The sequence below is a fragment of the Cyprinodon tularosa genome, unplaced genomic scaffold (genome assembly GCF_016077235.1).
Source record: "Cyprinodon tularosa strain WSP-4 unplaced genomic scaffold, ASM1607723v1 ctg33, whole genome shotgun sequence".
Classification (NCBI taxonomy): Eukaryota; Metazoa; Chordata; class Actinopteri; order Cyprinodontiformes; family Cyprinodontidae; genus Cyprinodon; species Cyprinodon tularosa.
Genome location: NW_024039041.1, coordinates 911,743 through 934,894, shown reverse-complemented (window position 1 = coordinate 934,894; position 23,152 = coordinate 911,743). Strand labels below are relative to the sequence as shown.

Sequence of the window (23,152 nt, the reverse complement as noted above, 5' to 3'; positions counted from 1 at the left end):
TTTAACAGTGAAATTTGCTGTAAAGCTTAGGTTGCATGTATCAGTTTTACCACCCCGTTTAGTAATGCTATATCTGTCAGGGTCCTTGTGTGTGTGTCTGAGTGCGAGTTATGCATCTCTTCCAGAGAGGATCTTGGTGGAGAACCTGGGTAGTCTACACAGGTGGAGCTCATCAGTCTCATCAGAGTGCTGGGCTTTAAAGAGTAGCAGAGCCTTCACTCGGTGCTGGTTTGTTGTTGATGTTTTCTTGCTTCCTCATCTATTGCATGTTTCCTGGTGTTTATTGGAATTTGTTGTTTTTCAGGTTTTTTAGTATTTTGGATTTTTGCCTCTGTTGCCTTCTCATTAAATCAGCAAAACTCACCTCTGCTACCCATCTCTGAATTTGGGTCCTCAAAGCCTCCACACAACCTGACATTATCTAATACACTGTGGTAATATTATCAATATAGTTCAAATATGAATGTATGTAGAATGATACAGGTGGTTTCGAGTACAGTATCAAACCTAGAACACTCATTTCAAGATGTTTTCTATATGCTTTAAATAAGAAGCTCTCAAGCCTCCAGAAAGCAAAAATAGAAAAAAACACACCTGGACAACTGTGTTTTTAAATTCTGTTTAAAACTGTGGTTCCCTCGAGTCAAGCCTGATGATTTTGATTAAAAGACCCCTTCTGGTCTCTTTTCTCACCAATGTTTGACCCAGTGCTTAATTATCACTACACAACTTCTGTCACAAATTGCTGTAGTCGTCCACCGAAACATGGGCAGAAGGCAGGCAGGAGCGCAACATAAAAAATTTAAACAGACTGAACCTAAGCACCACTTGGGGAGGGGAACAGGGCGCGAACCGAAAGACAACAAAAAAAAGTAAAGAGCAGTGAATAACAAAGGCAGCATACACAGGAAGAGGTGATGGCTGGAGAGAAAAGAGGTGAACTGAATATGGAACAGCTGTGAATGAACATTATCTGGGGGGAAATGGATGGAGGAATGACAAAATACAAGCCGACACAAGACCAACAAAATAAAACACAAGATCTACAGCAGGGAAGTAACAAAGGGACAGATGAGAGGAAAAAAAAAAAAAAAAAGTAAAGGAACACATGGCACTAGAGAAGATTACCTAAATAAAAGAGAATCACTGAATGATCAACTCTATAGGGACAAGGGATTAAACCCAGTTTTTTAAAGGGAACTGTGTTTTGGTGCAAACTGTTGTATTTTGTAAATTTCATCATTGCTCTTTTTATAAAATGTATATGTTTCTAAACCTTTATAGCATCTAAATAATAAATATATATTTCAGGAAGGACTGATTTTCTTTGGCCTTGTTGGTTAGATGTAATGAAGTAAATGGACATGGTTCATATTCTGGATTAGATTAGTTTATTAAAGCAGTTCCTGTAATAAAGCTAAAACTGTGTTAGGGCCTCGGTCAGCTGTCAGCTTTGCAGAAACTAATTAAGTACATTTCAGCAAGCATGATATAAAAAAAATCATTTGCATGATTAGAATTTGATAAAAGACAAATGTATTGATTAAAGATTCAGCTGCGCACAGATTAATCATATAATAAGATCCTGTTTCATATCAGGTGTTAGATATGGATGTTCAAATCATTTATCTGTCATATTCATATGTTTATTTTGATATAATATTCAGCTCCTAAAGAGGGACTGCAGTGGTGGTTGAATGCAAGGTTTGAATTAGCACTTGCAACCTTCTGAAACTCTCTGCTCCAACCACTTGGTCACCACTCAACCAATTATCATTCAATTATCAAATGAAATGAAATTAGGTGTACAACATAGTCAGTTGACCGGTAACCATAAAAAAATAAATAAAAACATAAAAAATTTGGTGATGCTTAGTTACTGACCATTTACAGAAGAAAAGAAAATTGTCAAAATTAAAGAGTGGATAAAAACTTTACAATACTGCTTGAGTTTCTTGTGACTAGTGATTGTGATAAGCAGCTGGGAGGAAGGATGCACTAGTTTTTCACTGAAGGAGCTCTCCTGCTCTACAACAGCTGCATGCATGGGGGTTAAATATATTGTCCAACTGTAATGTTATCTTCTACAATCATTTTGTTCTACCACCTGCACTAAGGTTTTTTGGCATACTAGAAAAAATGCATTAGAAAGGTACCACAACACACTCTTACATTGCAAGGCAACCTTATTTTTAATCTTTTTTTTTTTTTCTTAGTCAGATTTTTCGACATCCATCCAGGGGTATTTCAATACATTAGTGCTTTAACTAAACATTGCTATGATGTGAGCCAATATAATTAACAAAGATTAAGCAAAAAAATAAATAAAAAAATAGGCAAAATTCTAGTTGCCTTCCAATTTAAGTCTGTTTTGTTGTTTCCATGAATTGGATGAATGAGAATAAGTACAGGCATGTTAGAAATCTGTCCTTACTAATGAGTTTGCCTAACATTTTTATTTATGTAATATAGGAGATGGATGGCTTTTAAAAATGTTAAAAAGTGTCTTCAAAGACATAGAGGTCACAGCATCACGCTGTGGTAATGCTTTTCTTCAGCCAGGACAGGGAAACTTGAAAAGTTAAGCCTTTGCATCCTGAGGCTGTGCTGCAGGTTCACCTACCAATAGGAGAACAGCATGACACCAAAGTTACAGCTCAATGATTCACTTCAGAAAATATTCAAATACTAATGCACGATAAATCACCATATATTCTATGACGCTTATCTGTTAGTGTCACAGTAAGGGTGGTGACTTTTTCTAGCAGTCTATGGGCAGGAGGGGGGGTCATAACAGAGCAATAAAGAGACATAAACGCATGTACACTCACACAAGAGCAATTTAGAGAAACCAATCAAACCAAAAAACATGAATATTTTTTGGACTGTGGGAGGAAGACAGATTAACCGGAGAGAATCCATGCATGCACGAGGAGAACATGCAAACTCTATGCAGAAAGACCCTAGGCTGTGAATCGAACTCAAGAGTTTCTTGCTGCAATGAAACAATGCTACAAACTGCTCCACCGTAAAGGCCCCCACCAACACAGATAGGGTTTTTAATCATTAAATTGCTGTCTTTTCCTCCAATTATATATTACTTTGTGCTGTATGGTCACATGGAATCCTTACACAGTGGAATTTTTGATAATGGTACAATGTATGTAGACATTTTAAGGGTTAAAAATAGTTATGAGCACCTTCAAAGCAACCTTTTTCTCCAACATGTTACAGGCTGATGTGCCGCTAGTCTTGGTTTTCTTCATATTGACATCTACTAGGATACTGCATATATTAAAGTGGAAGATATGTAGAGTAATAATAGGTGCACATAAACATGTATATTATCTTATTGCCAGGCATGGAGGAGGTTCAAGGTTAAGTGTAATGAGACCCAGTGGCTGGTATGAGTTCAAGTCACTGCCTGTTAACCTTTGTCACAAGTCTTCCTTCTCTGCCCATCCCTCTTCTGTGTCTTTCTACTTACAAATAATAACAATAAGAAAAGCTAACGCCCCAATGAATATTGAACTCATGTACCCTACATATGAGATACATTAACTATTTGAGAACAGAAAAATGGATTTCACATAATTTGCAAATGCAAGTACATACTTCACCACCACACTGGATTATCCCTTTTTTCTCAATATCAGCAATGAGAGCTTTTAGCTAAAGAAAATTGGCCATAATTCAATTTTAACACACTTAACATCCACTATGCGACAAAAACCTATTATAAAATAACGAGTTGTTTTTATTTACTACTACCTACTCACCTCTGTTTATAAAATATTAAACAGTAGATTAAGTGGCCTTCCAGGCTGCTTCTAATGTAGTATTTAAGAGGTCCTTTCCAGTTCTGCAGTTCAGACTTTTATCACTTTTTAAGATAAAATAGATATATTCACAGATAATTTTCTCAGGGAAAGAAATCAAAAATGTCCATTATTCAACTAAAAGGGAAGAATTATATTACATAATTTTAAGCTTTTTTAACCAGGAAAAAAATTGTGATCTTACAATAATATCTGAACTTTATTTTCAGTGAATTTCATTCATTCTAACTGATTGCAGCTATGCACTGTGTTTTATTTCATTCACTGCACATGTTGTTTAAAAAGGTGTGTTAAATATCTAAGAAGCTTTAAATGGCTGCTGTGTGCAAATCACCCTCATTATTTCTCACCAACATGAGCTGAAAACACAAGCAAAGTTCAGGCATAGTTTGGAGAATATAAGAATCTTTGTATTCTGAAGCCTTCAACTGTTCCAAAATGCTGCTGATGAAAATTAAAAAGAAAGATCATATCTCTCTTATCCTATAGCTTCTCTGGATTCCTATTAAATCCAGAATATAATTTAAAATCCTCTTTCTCTTGGCTTTAAATGGCCAAGCTCCATCTTATATCAGATATCTGATTGTTCCTTATGTTCCAAAAAGAGCACTTTGCTCTCAATCTGCAGGCTTAGTGGTTCCTAAAATTTTTAAAAGTAGAATGGGAGGCAGATCATTTAGTTATCGGGCTCCTCTCCTGTGGAACCAACTACCAGTTTTAGTCCGTGAGGCGAACACTCTGTCTACCGCCAGTGGAGCTGGTTGACAGTTGCCTTTTGTATCTCTGCTTCTTTTTCTATGTCTGCTTCTGTCTCCTTGAACCCCAGCCAGCCTCTGCAAATGGCTGCTCTGAGCCTGGTTCTGCTGGAGGTTTCTTCCTGTTAAAAGGGAGTTTTTCCTCTCCATTGTCGCTACAAGCATGCTTAGTGTGAGGCATTGCATTTGAGTCAATGAGTCAATGCAATCAGCAATTTGACTGTATGATCTGGTTGAATTATAAAGTGCCTTGAGATGACATGTTAATTGGCACAATATAAATAAACTGAATAGAATTTAATTGAAATGTGTCATGGTCTTGTTTCTATTGTGCTTTACTTTGCTCCATGTTTCCTAGTTTTATTGGTTTAACTCCTGTTTTGTTGTAATTTCTAGATTTATGTTAGTTCTCATGTTTTTCTGTTGTCCTCTGTTGCCCTCTTGTGTGTGTGTGTTCCTTTCCCCTTGGCTCCCTCATTGTCTCCTCTCACACCTGCTCCTTATCTGCTCGTTAGCCCTGCCTTTGTCTCAGCTACATATGCTCTCCCTCTGCTGTCACTCTTTGTTGGTTCCTTGTCTTTGCTGTCCTCCCATACTGTTGTTTGCCTGCCTTGTCTCTCCCTGGATCCTCGTGTTTGGTTTCCCCAAAATGTCTCCATAGTTCTGGTTTGCTTTTCATTATTAGTTGGATTTTTGGATTCCTGCCTTTGTTTACTGTTTCACTCCATTAAACTAAAAGAAGTCTCCTCAGCCTCTCTGCCTCTGCATTTGGGTCCTCAAACCTCAACCAAACCCTGACAAATTGTATGAATCTGTTCTCTGGGTATTTGGCTTGCAGTAACTGTCTGCACTATCTGTCTACTCGGGATATCAGTGGTTTAAGTTACATTTTTTTTCCAACACACAGCAAGGCTACAACTGTGTGTTTTTTTTCCAATTTCGTTCAATTTCAGTGGTTACAATCGTATTTAACTAAGTCTAAGTACCTTAGACAGAGCATGTGGATCAACATGAAGTTAAAGAAAAGAACCCAGAAAGAAACAATAATCCCCCAAAATTTGAGAACAAAAGAGAAACAAAGTCATTGATATCTTACTCTGGAACTGGTTACAAAACTGTATTAAGCTTTTGGAATATTAGAAAACCACAGTGAGAGCTATTAAGAGTGCATAGAAAGCTCATGCAGGAAGTCAAAAACAACACAGAGAAACTTAACCAGATATCTCACAAAAAATGGGTTTAATAGGAGACTTCTATGATCAAAAACACTGCTGATTAAAAAAAAAACGAACAAACAAACAAACAAAAAACACAATGGCCTGTCTTACATTTGATAAAATATACAAGAAAAAAAAATAAAAGATGAAACACAGCATACCTACAGTACTGCACGGTGGTGGGAGTGTGATGGCCTGGGGCTGATCTGTACAGCTTGTTGTAATGGATGGGACCCTGAAGTTATGTAGCAGGGAAATGAGTTGAGCCAAACCAGGATGTCCACCTTTGAAGGTGTCCAGAAAAGCAAAAAATGAAACTTAAGCTTTAAAGAATCACGTGTAAGATTTTAATCTAAATCTCATCGAGATGCTGTGGGACACCTTTAACTGGCGGCTCTTGCTTGACAATCCTATAGTGTGGAAGAAATTAAACAATTCCTTAAATAAAATGGATCTAAAATCCATCCTGAGAGATGTTTGAGACAAAGATCAAAAAGATCCAGAATGGTATAGATTAGATTTGTTTCTTCATAGTGCATTAATATAATTAAACAATGTAACTTTGTAAACATGTGACAACTGCCAAAATTTAATATAACAAATTACTACAAAGTGCAAATACCATTATGTTATATCAATTGTAGATAGAAAGCATAAACAGTTAATTGCGTATTTTAGTTCAGAAAACAGTGTAAAGCATTCATTTTACAGCACCCAGCAGAGTAGAAGCCCTCCAACACAAGTAAGAAAGGATAAAAATGGCTATTACAAGCCATTACCACCAACATGGCCAAACCATTTTATTATCTAAAAAGTTGGGAGGGTGTACTGTATAATTTTAGTTTTCTGGGTAACTGGAGAGAGAAAAACACACTAGTGGATTATTATAGTGTGACATAACTCCAGTTTGATGAGTAATGGTACACTTTTAACGGTCACTGCTGTTAATTTATCAAACAAAAGTCTTACAGGAATATGATTCAGAGTTTCTGCAGGGTATAAATGCATGGATTTCATTTAAAGTTGTCTGTGTTGAGTGCGTTGAATGTAATAATCTTCCACCCTCCTGTAAGGCACTTTAAAAGGTGCCTGAATAATACATTGGTGGGTTATTTAGATAGAGAGTAAAAGCAAAGGAAATCTGTCTTGTCTGGCTTTTAAAGGTATACGTAGTTTGAAAAAAAGGATTTGAATTTACCCTGAAAATCTACAGTACCTGATAAAGTTTTTGTCATGGTAGGCAGTTATGTAACATTAAACTAAAAAAATAAATAAAAAATCTCTACTTCTGTTGAAGATTATGGTACATTTAGTGGACCTTACAGAACCTAAACGCCCTGATTAATGCGATGTGGCACAGCTTTACTTTAGCTGCTTGGTGATCTAAATATATAGCTTAAGGTCCAGGCAGGACAACATATCTAAAGCAGACTAAATGGAATGATTATCATTCAGCTTGCATTGAACCACTTTCACACCTAACTTATAAGATGTGAATATAGCAAGAATGACATGCAAAAAAGAATGAAAGATGTCACTTTACTTATAAACTGACTATAATTTTAGATTTGTTTATATTTTCAGCATCTAGCTGAAAACTAGGCAAGACAAGGTAATTTGAATAGCTCAATTCAGTACAAAGACAATTTAAAGTGCTTTACATAAATTAAACAATAAAACAGAAGGAAAATAAAAGCCACTTCAGCACTTTTATAGTCATCTGGATAAAGGAATAAAGTGCTGCTTCTCTATAAAAGACCTGATAGTGTGGGAGGTTGATACACTGACAACAATTTTTTTGTTTAGACTATTTAGGTGCTGATCCATTCAGAATGATTTTAAGGTCAAGTCTCTGAGCTACAGGGATTCAGTTATGACTTCAGAAGCGGGGTGATGTGTTCTACTTTCGGATTTTTAGTGCAGAGGTTCTCAAACCTGGTCCTAGAGAAACACTATAAGTTGTGGGTGCCTCTTTGGTGCCACACACTGGACTATATGAAGGGATGATTAACTTCTGAAGCATATAACGGCTACTGAGGAGCTCATGCAATCATTTGAAGCACGTGTTTTGCAACAGAGATACATCTAAAAAATGCAGAGCAGTGGTACTTGAGGACCAGGATGGAGAACCAGTGTTCTTGTCGGAACAGCTGAATTTTGGATCAGCTGCAGCTTTCTGTTTAACTTCTTCGGCAAACATTTAAAGACCCTATTTTAGTAATCAATTCTACTAAAGATAAATGCATGAATGAGTTTTTTCTAGATCCTGCTTGGACGTTAGTCCTTAAATCCTGGAAATGTTCTCCAGATAGAGAGACTTAGACTTCTTTATTTGTCATTTTGTATGCAGAGAGTGCATACAGAACGAAATTGCGTTACATACAGCTTATGAACGTTGCATTGATATTTCAAATGGCACGAGTTATAGAAAAATACAAAAAGTGCAGCAGTGGTCAAAGTGTGAACAGTGCAGAGGATAAGAGACAGTGTGCAAGTTGCAGTGGTTCAGTGCAAAATGGCATTTGTGCAAAAAATGCGTTATTGAAAAATACAATGAGATGAACAATTTAAAGGGCTAAAAGTTAAAAGTTCAGCAGCATTTGATGCCCGATAATGTGCAATAGGTGCAGAGTTCGGATTGTGGATCAAAGGTTCAACAGTCTGATGGCAGTGGGGAAGAAGCTGTTGCACAACCTGGTGGATCTGCAGCGGATGCTGCGGAACCTCTTTCCAGAGGGCAGCAGGGAGAACAGTCCATGATAAAAGGCTGACATGGCAAATACCTTAATGTGTCTCTGGAGGTTCAGTCCATCATGACGCCAAGATTTAAGCTATAATCAGTTGTTTCTAGCTGTAGAAGCTGAAGCTGTAAGCTGAGTCTAGATTTCTCCTCTTATGAATAGGAGGGCACCCGGAATGGAGCCTTGAGGAACCCCGTATGTGGTTTTTGTTGTCTCTGATTTAAAGTTAGCTACAGACACATAGAAGTTCCTGTCTGTCAGGTAGGATTTAAACCAGTTCAGTGCTGTACCAGAAAGGCCAACCCAGTTTTCCAGATGATATAAAAAATTCAAGTGATCAATAGTATCAAACACTGCACTAAGGTCCACTAATACCAGCAGTCTGAATTTATGCAGATGTCATTAAACACCTTAATCAGGGCCGTCTCTGTACTGATGAATTGGCATTGAAACCTGACTGGAAGACATCAGGTGTTGAAATACAACTTTTTCAATAATTTTACTGATGAAGGGGAGGTTTGAGATGGTTTTGTAGTTCAGAGGATTAATTTGTCCAAGCTTCTCTTTTTCAGCAATGGTTTGATAATTGCTGTTTTTAAGGTCTGGGGGAAAACACCTGGTATAACAGATTTGGTGACGATTTGAATCAAATCAGACTCTAAAACAGGTAAAAACTTCTTAATAAAACCTGTGAAAAAATACCAAGACAGCAGGAGGAAGAGCTTAGCTTCTGAACAATTTCTTTTAAACTTTGGCAGTTTATTTAGACATAGACTAAGACTCAGCTTTATTTGTCCCTTAGGATTACTCCTTCAGGGAAATTAGAAATGGGGTATTTTAACAGAGTTTACTCTTAGTGGTGACAACACTGGTACTGGAGTTGGAGCAGATGTGCAGACTGCTGTTTTAATACCCTGTATTTTCTCAGTAAAGAACTTTGCAAAGTTGTTGCAGGCCTTGTTATATTGTAGTTCATTGACTATAGAGATAGGACTTTTTTTTTTCCCTGTTGGCTGTGGCAAATATTTGTGAGCATTGTTAATGTTTTTGGTGATAATCTCTGAGGAGAAACATCCTCTTGCATCTTTTAATTGTAAATTTTGTCTTTGAAGTATCAATTTATAGATTTCATAGTGAATTTAATGTCAATCTTTTCACACCCTTTGGTTGGCTTTTTACACTGCTGGAGCAATTCTACATAGAGATTTCATCTTTCTAGATACTACTACAAATGTTAATACTGAAAACCTTTTTATATCTGCAAGATATTTTGTGGTATGTTATCTAAACTGAGATTTTAAATTCTTCAAGGCTGTATAAGACTGTCAAGTCTTTGAAATGACACATATTTAATGTCTCTAACCATTTCAAGCTTCAGGAATGTTATTACTTTAGGATCAAAGGTGAAATGTTTGCCATCAGTGAAATGGCATTCTGCTAAGCTAATTTCTCTCTGAGGAGGACAAGGGGCTCTGTGTCACAAATGGACACAGCTTTTTCTCTTCAGCTTCTCTGATACTCCTGTAGTACCTTGAAGGCTTTGATGAGTTTCAGTGAAGAAGGCTAACATGACACTGACTTCAGTACAGTCACATTGCTCCTGCTGTGTGGGCATCATTTGAAAATCCTTCAGCCAAGTGGCAGAATCTGTCATCTTATCGGAACGTTAAGCATCCAGAACATCATGTGCTGACTGCAGCCAGTCTCAGGCTTCATTGTTGGCTTGCTAATTATGTCAGCTGTGCCTGATGGATTAGAAAAAATAAGATAAAAACATTTTCCTCCTGCAGCATCTCACTTGGTTGATTAGTGTTTGCAAAATAATTCATTAGTATTATGAGAAACTGAATGTGTTAAAAAGAGGGCTGGTGATCAAAGGTTTTCAAAGTTTTAGAAACATGCAGATCAATTTCTTTTGCCTTTTCCTTACAGTAAATTCTAGATGAATGATCTTTTATCAACACAATAAGTCAAACCTACAGTCAGCTCCTCATGATTGGAGCTAATTAGCTTCAGCTGTGAGGACACACACTTGCCAGTCACATATTACTAATCCTTAACTATAAAATGTCACTCCCAATGAAGTCTCACTCGCAGCTGTGGAAGGTACCTTAATCGAAGATGGGGATATAAACAAGAAGGAGATTGCTTGTTCCCTCCAATGGACAAGGAAAGCGGCAGTTGCTAAGGCAACACAGTTAGGGCCCTTGTGTGGCTGTAGCACTGTGGCCCAGGGTGACATAAAATTTAATATTTGCCCCTTCAAATGTAAATGGTCAGATAAAACTTTTTGAAAGAGGACCTCCCATTTTGGAATTAATTAGGTTTTTTTTTTCATATACCTTACCTGTAATTTTCTGTCAACGTGATGAAAATGCAGCAAAGGAGCGGAAATTACATTTGGAGGAACGTGTTTCCTCTGCAATTTGGTTGCTTTTACACCAAATTCCAGCGAGCCTTCACTGATGGAGACTCACTGGCTGTCTGAATGTCTGCCCTAACCGATATACCCTCAATTACTATTTAGAGCAGGGACTATATGGTGGACTTTATAGTGAACTCCGTTAATTGTGTGTTTGGACTGACGATCACTACTTTTCGCTCCCAGTTGGTCACATGACTCTGCCAACTTTATTATTTTATGCTGATGTTGCTATCCAAACTTTGGAACTAAACAAAAATGAAATAACAGAAAACAAAACACAAACTATGATCTGGCCCCGATAGCTTGTGCTGAACCGAACATAATGTGGTTCCAGTTTGTGGGGGCAGCTTTGTGTTCTTTTTCAGTTCCATCGTTCATCCACCAGATGGTGCCATTGGCTCACTTCTGTCCTGGAGGGCTTCCCGTCTCAATTAACCACACCTGCAGTGAATTTGTCATCACCTCAGAGGAGTATTTGAGCAGCTGACTGTCACCACCTCTTTGCCAGGGTGTTTGTCTGTTTTGGGAAATCTACAGATCCACTGGGATTTTTAAAGTCCTTCCAGCTCTGGAAGAAATCCTCTGGAGACGCTGAGAGTTACACTGCTCACCTTTTCTATACACCTACCTTTTCAAGTTTTCCAGTTGACAGTCTGCTCCACTGCTCCTCTGTTCCACCATAAGCCAGCCTGTCTGCCCTCCAACGACACCTCCACCTTCAATCAATCAAAGCCTACACAAACAGGAACCCAAGGCCTCAGACTAACTCTAACAGTGAGTCCTTGCTAAATCAGAGCTTCAGTCATCTGCATTTTTTCCCACCAACCTTGAACTCATCAATCACTCTCTCCTTTGTGTAGACGCTCCAGGTTTCCTGGTTGCTGGACCCACCAAGCTGAGATAACCAGTTAACCTGTTTTCAGTCTCCTTGTTCAAGAATAAGAAAAATAAACTTTCATACTTTGACTATCTCTCTGTGAGTGTTTTCTGCATGGGGGCAAAAAAAGATATTAGACCCATCATGAGGCATAAAGCAGAAGGTGGATAGGATGAGGAGCGATTAGAGACCGGGCAGAGTTAGGCAGTTGAGTGAAATGAACAATTAAGGTGAGCTATCAGTGCAGATCATGACACTACTTCCCTTGATGTGTTGCATTTAAGAGAAAATTTAGAAAAAAATTATTTCAGTTGTAATCAAATGAGTGTGTTATAGTCTTTAAAATGTATGTTTCATAAACACACTGAATACTATGCGTACTTTAATTTTGGGTTCCACTTGACTCAGTGGTGAGTTCTGTTATTAAAATTAGCTTAGCATTAGCTTGGTGTGTTTTTGTATTTTTTCTTCAGAACTATATTGGCAAAAATATATAAGATAAAGGAAGCCAAGAACAATAAGCAGATGATCACTACAAATGACAGCGGGTGGTCATTTAGGTAAAAAAAAAAAGAGTTTGAAGTTGGAGTCCAAATTCAAAGTGTAAATTTTCTTACAGTTCATAGAAGATAATTCAACTAGAAAGATACAAAAATTTGGAGGAACGTGTTTCCGGGATTTTTGTTAAGGCAGAAGTGTTGCAAAAATCTCATGTCTAAAGAGAGCCAACTGAGAAAACGCTTGACCTGTAACCAGTAAGTTGTCTTTATTTCTGGGTGTTGAAGCAAAAATGCTTCAGACATAATTGCCTTTGTGTATGCTTACAGATTGATCTACACATTTGCAAATCTTAGTACACATTTGTAGATCTGAATGCAGATTTGCAAACCGGGTTATTTTGCAACAATATTGCTCCCATAAATAAAAGATCTCCTATTTGACAGTGTAGCAAAGATATATTGTATTTAAACTTCAAATGGAAACCTCACAGTTACCAGCTTATACAGTATGAGTAATAGAAATAAGAATGCTTCTCCACAGCCATTAGCCCCCTTCCACTGAGAGAACAATACATGCAATATTTAGGTAACAATGGAGTTTTCTAAGCACATTGTGAAGAAGAAACAAAACTATCATAAATATCACCAATCTTCATAGAACACCCTAGATTATTCTTTTACAAATAACAAACTGTCTCTCTACAGCAACAACTGGAAGGCGTTTTCTATAAATGATTATGTTAATAATTTTTCCAAGGCATATTCCACCGTTGTTGCCTTTCTTCTTTTTGTTTGGGAAGATATTTGTAGTATTTGGTAGATATTATTTAACTATAAACAATGAATCCCAATTCTATATAAGAACTCATTGGTGGTTAATAAGTGAATTTCCTGTTTGCCAGCTCTCACCAAAGCCTTTCAAAAAGATGTTGCTTGTATAAACACTTGCTGGCAAACCTATAAGAAAATTTAATTTGTTTGCACCTAGAAATGCTTGAGCTGGTCACAAAGATTTATGTGTATTAAAACCATTTAAAAGTTAATCATGCATTAAAAAAATTTGCAATAATTTTACATATTGTTGGCCGTCAAGGATCAGAGAGGAGTGCATTAAGACCTTTCTGAGAGTATGCAGTTGCTGTGCATGAAAGATGACAGTTGACTGGCTCCACCACAGCTGGCACACTGCTCTCCCAGACCTTAAAGACAGAAAATCAGGTTGGCTGTCAATATGATTGCTGTCAACATGATGTATTTCAATTGTAGTGCACCATGTGTGTCATGTCCTACCACTTATTTCTGCCAACCGCCTGCAGCAGTTAAAAGCACATCTTTGCTGTGTAGAACCAAACTGCCATACCAAAGCTAAAGAGGGGCTTTAAGGATGCACATTTTACTGAGCTAGACGCTAAACTTTTAAAAATTTGCTGAGAGAGCATAAGGAACACTGTGTAAACAGATATGGGGGAACTGTCAGCATGTCTTTTAAATAAATATAATGAGAAATTATATATGAAAAGGAGATAACCATTTTATTTTGACATGTCCCTAAAATGTGAACAATAAAACACTTTATTTTATATAAGTTTAAGAAAATATATTCTTATTTACTCTAACATTTGTTGCTCATGGATAATGTTTGAAGGAAACCTATCCATAAAGGACTAAAACTGAAAGTTATTACCTTAATAGTAGACAGGTACCATATAGACAGGTATTGGTAATTACTCTGAAATACATGCAAAATTTCTTAAAATACCTTTCTATTGGTACAAAACTGTAGAGTTTTTGTTATACACAGCGTGAAAACAGAGTATTTGTCATGTGGTGTATTACATATTGCTACCAAAACTAATTGCATACTTTCTATTAAATCATTGTTTGAATCAACAAGGTCATAATCATTGTTCCTCTGCGTCACAAACAACAAAGAGTTGCTTTTAGATATAAAACATTGTAGTTTTTAAAAATTCATTCCCAATTTCCTCTTGCTTTGTTCCCTCTGACCAGGCTCAGCTGGCTGAAGTCCTGCCTGCTCACAGCTGAATCACAGGCTGCAACGGCCCTCGCACACTAATGCTCTCACCTTCACCTCGGGTTGAGACAGTTTTTTCTATGTTGAATGGAGGGAGTGACAGTGACTCTGTTTGGTGCTCGCCTGCGATGGCAGTAGGAGGACTAATGGAAAAACACATTGTGTGGTCAAAACCGAGTGGAATATATGATTGCCCTGTTGTTAAAAAGAAATATGTATTTTTGCTTTGGGGTAAAAAAAATGTGATTTAGCACATTCATGTTTTTAGATTAACAAATTCATTGTTACCAGTTAACTGTATTGAATCATTTTAGCATTTCATATATGAGCCATGGATTCTCCTACAAGAGAGAAAAATACACAATACAGAACAGATGTAACCAGTGCCTTCACTACTAGAGCAGGGACTATTTCTACTTATCCTTGTCTTTCTGACAACACTTTGTTATACACAAAAAAAACATAACGTCTGCTTCCTGATTCCCCAAATGTCCAACAGTTTTGTTTTAAAAATGACTCTTCACTGTGATAGCCTATTTTCATGTGAAGGGTGGCTAAAATGTATGAAGTTCAAGGAAAAGCTCTTAACTTTATAACAAAAGGAAATGTTTAGACTGTCTTTTCTTCATCTTTATTTGTTATTCTGATGCATCACTCTTAAAAATTGCATTTGTTTGTAGAATAAGAAGATTAAGCAGAAACATTTAAATGCATTCATGCTTAGACCACACTGCTAGACATTTTCCCAAACTGAGTTTAAAAAAATAATACAACATTTTCTTCATGTATCTACATGTTACAGACCAAAAGAAGGTGGTGCATAAGTGTAAAGTAGAAAAGAAAGACATCTAGGTTTCATTTTTTTTTTTACAAACAAAATTCTAAATGTTATTCGACTCAATTATGCTGTATGGTAAATGGCCTTTCCTAATATAGCTCTTTTTCTAGTCAGAGGACTTGACCAAACACTTTACACTACATTCTGCCACCAGTCCCTCTGACCACCATCAGTAGACAATGTAGGTGAAGTGTCTTGTCCAAGGACACAACACTGAAAACCTCAGTCGTGGTTTGAACCGACAACCCTCCAGTTGCAGGGCAAACTCCTGTAACACCACTGTGGCCTCTATCTTTGTATCTTTTCCACTTAAGATATCTTGTATCTTTAAACTTCCATTATCTTTTGCTTTTATGAAGTTGATTAATTTTTATTTTATGTGGAAATTTTGAAGTTAAAATGAGCGGTTAAAAGAGGCTAGTTTTTGATTGCCGCACTTAAATTCTTTCCAAAAACAGTTTTAAAAAATACAACTGACTATGACCTGGATGACCTGGATGACTGAGAATCCTCACCAGCATATAGCACTTTATAACTTTGATTCTTATTTGTTTCTTATTCTAGGGATGTGTTCATTATAGTGTAGCCTGAAGAAAAGCTAGTGAACTGCATTTAGGTACATACCGGTATACTGTTTTTCCCTCATGAAATCCTGCTTTTTGAGTGAAAATAGAGAACAACAGTGCACTGGTATCCCATGCAACCTGAGACACTGGGGAACAGCACCAGACTAGATAGATAGGGTTACACCTCTTAAACCTGTCTACCTTGAACTACTGATGCAAATCTTGGGGTCTGTCTCTACTAACTCAGCAAATCTATAGACTGAATATTTCAAGGTTGGTTTATTAGAATTGCCCAAAGCTCAATAATATTTGAAACAGTATATCTGTGAAAGTGAATGTTTAAGTCTTGTTTTTGCAACATATTATTTTGGTCTTGACTTTAAGCATGCCTTTCTAACACATGAATGTGCTTTCATCTAATCCAGAAGTGCCTGAATCCTGTTGGAGAGTTAATGCATCCCTTTCCATCCTACACAAAATAGTGCTTAAGTCTCTGTAGAGTTAAATTGACATGCTGATACTGGAATGATGGCATATATTTCAGCTGTAACTTCAAACTTTATTTCAATTCCTTCAATAGATAGATGTATTTATATTGAGATAAACATAATCTCAAAGCATTGCACCTTTATGTAAGGGGATTAGAACAAATGAGGTCAAAAACTTTGCATACAACACTTCTGAGCTCTCATTTGTAAAATATAAATTAATAAATGGTAGTGTGGGTGACCGGGGTGGTGCTGCTGCTACTGGTGGTGGCATTTGACCCACTGTCGCCACCGCTGCTGCCGCCGTTGCAGGTTGGCCCCCTGTCGCCGCCGCCGCCGCTGCCGCCGCTGCCGCCGCTGCAGGTTGGCCCCCTGTCGCCGCCGCCGCCGTTGCAGGTTGGCCCCCTGCCGCCGCCGCTGCAGGTTGGCCCCCTGTCGCCGCCGCCGCCGCTGCAGGTTGGCCCCCTGTCGCCGCTGATGCTGCCTGGACCGCCGCTGCCATTGCCGTGGACACCGTCTGCTTCTCTCCCTCGAAGTCGTCGCGGAGCTGATTCAGCTGGACCTGGATGCCCCTCCAGCGCTGTTCCTGTTTCATGGCCTCCTTCTGCTGGCTCTCCAGTGACCTCTCCAGGAGCTTACGCAGTGCCGCCAGCTCAGACCCTTGAGTGTGGTCCCCATCTTCTCCTCGAGCGTCCTCCTGGTCCTCTGCTGGTTCTGCAGCTTTGTCATCCTTCTTCAGCCTACGATACGCCATCTCAAGCCAATTACCACTTTCCTTATGACTCCAATTTCTGTCAGCGTCGATCCCACTTCTGACACCAAATGTGGGTGACCGGGGTGGTCACCGCACTCGCCAGGACAGCGTTGCGGTTGGAGTCAAGGAAACAAGGATAAAAAGGGATCAGGAATGCAAAAATAGATTTCAAAAATTGCCAGTTTATTTATTCACCAGTGCCAAAAGTTAGTTCTCCATCATAATAAAAAAATAAGCAAAAACCTCCAAAATGACAAAATATAACAAAAGTCCAAAAATAATCCAAAAACAGAAAAAAGGCAAGAATTAGGCACTTAATCAAAAAATAAGGTTTCAGATTTCACTAGGCCGCAATTAAACATGAACACTTACTTTTAGAGCTCTCCCCGGTAACCAGCTCTACACCCAAAAAACCAAACTCACCATGAGCAGGGTTTTTATCCTCCTCTTACTAAGCTTGAAACAAACGCGATTGGCTAACAAGATTATGGATAATTGGGCCATACCATTATCCCACATGCATACAAATATGGTTTAAGTTATCAAACACACCACCCAAACAACAACAAGAATTATAAACATCCCACTCATCTTAACCATGCTACCTGTAAAGCACATAGCACATTCCCTTGACATATGGTAAAACAAAGCATCCTTCCATACCCCCCCACCCCCCCCCCCCCATTACACTCACATTCCCCAAACCCGATGGCATTGTAAACAATCCAAACGGCGCATGCTTCCGTTTGGAAGTGGAGACTCAAGGTGAAGGACACGAGGTAAGTATGGCGTTTTGTTTGTAATGAATGAATCAGTGCTAGGAACGGTGATGGTGTGTGTAGTGCTACATTACGAGTGGGTACCTCACCCGCATGCAGGAGATGTTTCAGGGGAAACTGTGGGGACTGGTTTGCTACAGTTAGCGCAGCCAGCGCTAACTTCAGTGCTGGTGTTTCAATCAGTAAACTGCGACAGGTAAACAATTGTCTCTGTTCGTAAGAGGGCAGCGCGTGTCCCGCTGCACACTCAGGGCAAACTGTGCGGAGCGATTGAGCAGGTGTGTGTGTGCGCATAGTTCGTCAGGCAACTCGCATTCATAAATGTCCACAATCATCCACAAGCAATTAGTCTTTTAAAAACAGTGAGGAGGGGAGAAATCGCCTACTCACAGGTAGGTATTCTTTTTCAAAACTTTTACCTCAACATGCAGATCTACATAATCCATTATGAGCTTTATGTCAGTGACTCATTGCATGACATGAACTTGTCTGTAAATGACTTTAAATCAGTCTATGGGTTAAAACATATTTTACATTTCTGTGTCTAAGCTGTAGTTTTTTATCGTTTACCATATAATATTTTTTGCAAATTGACGTTATATAAATGAATCTTATTAATTTCACTCTATAAGCTACCTCAATCTGCTCTTAGAAATGGCATCCTATATATTCATTCAACCATGATTGTCAGAAAAGTCAAGGTAATGACCAAAGTCATTAAAAGACAAATTCTAAGGGTGATATATGTCTTTATTTCATAGTGAAAGTTATATTTTCTCTATATTTTCACAAAACCAACAGACAATAAGTCAGCTTTCAAACTCAAGCCAGATATGTATCATAATGTAAAGCAACAGAAATAACACGTAAAGCCCCCTGTCACGCCATGATGATTTAGACCAGTGTATGTGTATGTACCAGTGTATGTATGTATCTACTGCGACTGCGAACCTTCTTTCTTTCTTTTTCTTTTTATTTATTTATGTTTTTTTTTGGTGGGCAGTAAACATCCGCTAGCTTAATACTGCGATCAAAGACATGTTTTCATGCAGGACGGGCGCCTCCAGGCACAGTGCTGCCCCCCTCAGGACACTGGCTTGTGCATCATTTCATGGGCATTATGCTACATACACTGGCTAAATCGGCAATGTGTGACAGGGCCCTGACCAAATAAAGAGCAAGAGGAAATAAAAACACATCTAAGCTTCACCTGCATTTCTTTCTGTAGCACGACTCAGTCTTCTTCATCCATATTCATGAATGAGCCCCTGCAGAGAGATGACAGTGCAAGTGAAGTCATTTACAGAGACAGAAAAGGAAGCTGTGAGTGGCGGCCAATCAACTGGGACGGACACACAGGCACTGGACTGAAAACTCGACAGGATGAACGTCTAACGTGGCGCTCATGATGGATGAAGAGCGTTGATGTCACTGCAGGGAAGTCTGACAAGACAGGAGGATTTAAAGACGTTGAAACAACCTGGAGATAAAACTGTCTCCCTCAGTTTGATACACCACTGCACCTCTTTATGACTTTCAGTGAGCTATGGTCACAAAATAATGATGCCTGCTTTTGAAAAAAAGGCGGGCCAGTTTCAAACATTTTTTTTCTCTCTTTAACTGAAGACTAATGAGAAAACAATCAATCATGCTATATAAGTATCACATGGGTCCAAGAGAGGGTAGAAAGTCCTAAAATCCACCAAATGCATGTATCTGGCTTGGTGATCTTATAACTTTTAACCAACTTAAAAGGCTAAATATCCATTGAGAGATATTAAAAATACATTTTACTCTACTTTGACTAAAATCTGTATGTCCCCAGCCAACTCTGCCTGACAGTCACTTGACATTGACTAAAAATATACCAAAAACAATTAAAAATCCTAAAAGAATTTGATAAACATATATAATATATCAAGACACCAGAAATTTTGCAGCTGGAAGTGATATGGTGGGTCAGTATCAGCCACCCAACACATGACTTTTTATACACACTCTCAGACCTAATAATTACATTGTGTCCAGAAAGGCCATCATTTTAAAATTAAATGGTGCTTTTCTTATAAAGGATAATCTTTTATTTCCAGATCTTCTAAATAAGCTGTACTCCTAATTGTCAATCATTCTGGTGATAGGTTTACGTAAGACCGTTCTACAAGCTTGTCCCGTTAGCTATATTTTTCTGTGCATGCGCAGTTTCAGGCATATATTTATGGTGAGCTACGATTTCAGATCCTCATTGAAGCTCACCTTTCTCACCGCGGTTCTTTGAAAATGGCCGAGGGCCGTAAGAGAAAAAACGTCTATGTGTTGTATGAGAAGAAAAGAAAGGCCTCAGAAGGGGCAGATATATCCCAAAATGCATTCTGGGATTTGCTGTCATAGCGGCCCATTTTCACCATAGGCTGCTGCTGCCCGACAGCAGCGACTCATAACAAAGATGGCACAGGCACCATGCGGTGGAGGAGGAGTTACGAGACCAGGGGGGAGTAAAAAGCAGTGATCATGTGTCCGAACGGTAAGTTGACTGAGTTTGCTATAAAGTCCACTATATAGTCTCCGCTCTATATAGTGATTGAGGGATTTAGTGGTTCGAGCGGACATTGCGACACAGTAAGCTTGTATGAGCTATGAGGACTGCAACCTTTAAACAGAGTTTGCACAAGGAGAAAGGGGCTTCTGCATTCTCTCATAGGTAGTTTAAAAAAGTCGAGAAAATCCTCCACAATACCTTTAAAATTTTATTATTAAGGTATTGTTATATTATTATCAAGGTGTGGGTCATTTTTTTTCTGTAGGTGTTGTTTTTAAATAAAAAAGGGTAAACACATGTAACATGTATGTGGTTTTTTTGTTCTTCCTATTGGACAAAAAAATAAAAAGCAGAATGAAGACCATTTATTACTGTCTTATTATGTAAGCTTATCCTGCACACTTCTTTACATATTAACAATTACAATAAAATGAGCAACTGCTGCAAATTGGATAAGGGATTATTCGCATGAAAATGTTCAGCAGATGTCTTTTTATTTATTTAAAGAACCATGCATCACAAATGGCTGCCTCGTTCTGCAGATATGATAATGTGATGTTAGTCATCTATTGTCAACATGCTCTATTTTTTCTGCCTGGGGTCACAGTGCTTTATTCTGCCTATAGCCTGTCATAGTCGGTTCACTAGGTTAAACACACATGCAGAACACTAACGGAGACAGAGGGAAGTTTAACAATGTTTATTTGGAGAAGAACACACAGAGTTAATAATACTGGTTCAGGTGCTGGTCCAGGACAGGTCTCACAGTTATCTGAAGGAGATGAGAGTTTGGTTAGCCAGGGACTTATATGGCTGGACTGGTGAGTTGAATACAGATGATACCTTGAAGAGGTTCTGATAGATCCTTGAGAGGGGGAACCGGTTGGGTCCAGAGATAGAGGGACCACAGAGAGTTCAGCAGCAGCAGCGTCTAGCTTCTAGCTAGGGATTGACGGATCTGAGTTGTTTCCTAGCTCTTCCCAGAGAGCTGATTGGAGTCCAGGCTGAGATCTTCAGGTTTGGCTTACTTGGGCAGGCAGGCAATCTTCCAGGTTAAGCTCCTCCAGAGCTTCAGACCTCAGTCCGCTTTTTCAAACTTGGTCAAACACTGCGGCGTTGAAGGAAGGTCTGACTGCTGCTTAAGTAGTGTGGTCTTCTGATGAGCTGATGACTCCCAGGTGTGCTGAGACCTCCAGCTCAGGAATCCCACAGCGCTCTCTGCTGGCGACAGGTGGCAGATCTCCAGATCCCAACATAGCCCCTCTAATGAAATTAGAGAACATAATGAAGATTATGTTGTGTTTTAGGATTATTCAAAATTATTTTCAACTGTCATTAAAGTTGTCGGAGGATTGCTTCAAGGCTATTGATATCAGCCCTAAAGGCTTAGTGAGATGTTTGGAAACATTTAACCCTATAGCACCAGCTGTGGTTCTGCAATTATTTTGAATTAGAACATCATGACCATTACAGAGAAGAGTCAAAACTGCAATTTTAAATACTTTTACATAAAAACTGAATCCTTGACCATTATCTTGATGATAAATTGTACTTAATAAAGGTATTGTGGACTCCACTTTAAAAAAAAATGTACATGCACAAGCAGGGGGGCTGCCAGGAAATTTGGGGCCCCGTGAAAGACATTGATATTGCCCAACCACCCCAGTATGAACAAACTGGAGCCTTAAACTGACTTAAATTGAACTGGTAACTTCTGGGACTCAAATGTTCTCTGGAGAAAAAAAAAAACAACTTAAAGCTACAGTGTGTAATTTTCAGTGACATCTAGCATCCAGACTGCAGACCGCAGCAACATGAACATCTCCCCCCCAACAGTACGGCGAGCGTTACGGGACAAAATGTCTTCCACGACGTCCGCATCACCTACCTTCTCAAGTGATGAGGTTTGTTTACATAGATAATTTTACAGATAGTATTTCATTAGTCTGTGTAGGGTATAGATTTCAGTACCGTCTCAGTTCATCTCTCTCAACTTGCCGTAGTTACTTTCGAGCGTAATGGGCGATCTCGCAATCGCTAGTTTGTTGGCTCTGCGCTGCCATAGCGCAAAGATGTCTGCCTCCATGGCTGCGAGACCCGCTCCTATGTAATTATAAATAACAAATTCTAAGGCAACGCAAATATTAAGGTTAAGAGGCTGAGCTCGTAGATGATGATAAATAACATAGTTATGTATAATATATTACATTTCTGACTGTATATCCCTGTAATTATTACACACTGTAGCTTTAATGGTTAGATAAGTTAAACATCAAGATATCTTCCTCAGGGACTGAAAGAATGATCAAAGGAGACAAAGTAAGGATGTTAAACCCCAAAACATTTCACTGACTGTCAAGCACAGTGGTGGCATTATGATGCTAAGGGTATATTACACTCCTGATCAAAATCTTAAGACCAGTCAAAAAATTGCAAGAATTTGCATTTTGCATTTTTGGATCTTAAGCAGGTTTCAAAGTAGAGCTTCACAATGTTAAAGGAAAAAATCAGTGCAAGAGACAAGAACTTTTGAGCAGAGAATTTTCTGAAAACTGCATTTACACTCAAACAATATTTTTTCAGCTGATCAAAAGTTTAAGACCATAGTCTTTAAAAGCCAAAAGCTGTGCAAAAATCTGGATTCCATGTCATTTTCTGTCAAGGCTTTACACTGTCAAGACCTCCTGATGGCAAAAGCAAAAAAGCTCACTGACTTTGAATGTGGTAGTATTGTTGAGCTGCATAAGCAAGGCCTCTCACAACGTGCGATCGCTGCTGAGGTTGGACAGTAAGACATTCATT

General features: G+C 38.5%; 1 protein-coding gene across 1 annotated transcript; it reads right to left on the bottom strand.

Annotated features, from left to right (window-relative positions):
* Positions 1-2,523: 2,523 nt before the first annotated feature.
* On the bottom strand, positions 2,524-17,695 carry LOC119789007 (circumsporozoite protein-like). Its single transcript, XM_038293743.1, has 3 exons — positions 17,408-17,695; positions 16,565-17,278; positions 2,524-2,619 (listed from the first exon to the last, which is right to left on the bottom strand). Exons 2-3 carry the CDS (start codon positions 17,033-17,035, stop codon positions 2,524-2,526), a joined length of 567 nt encoding a protein of 188 aa, XP_038149671.1. The 5' UTR covers positions 17,036-17,278; positions 17,408-17,695.
* Between the last annotated feature and the right edge of the window lie 5,457 nt (positions 17,696-23,152).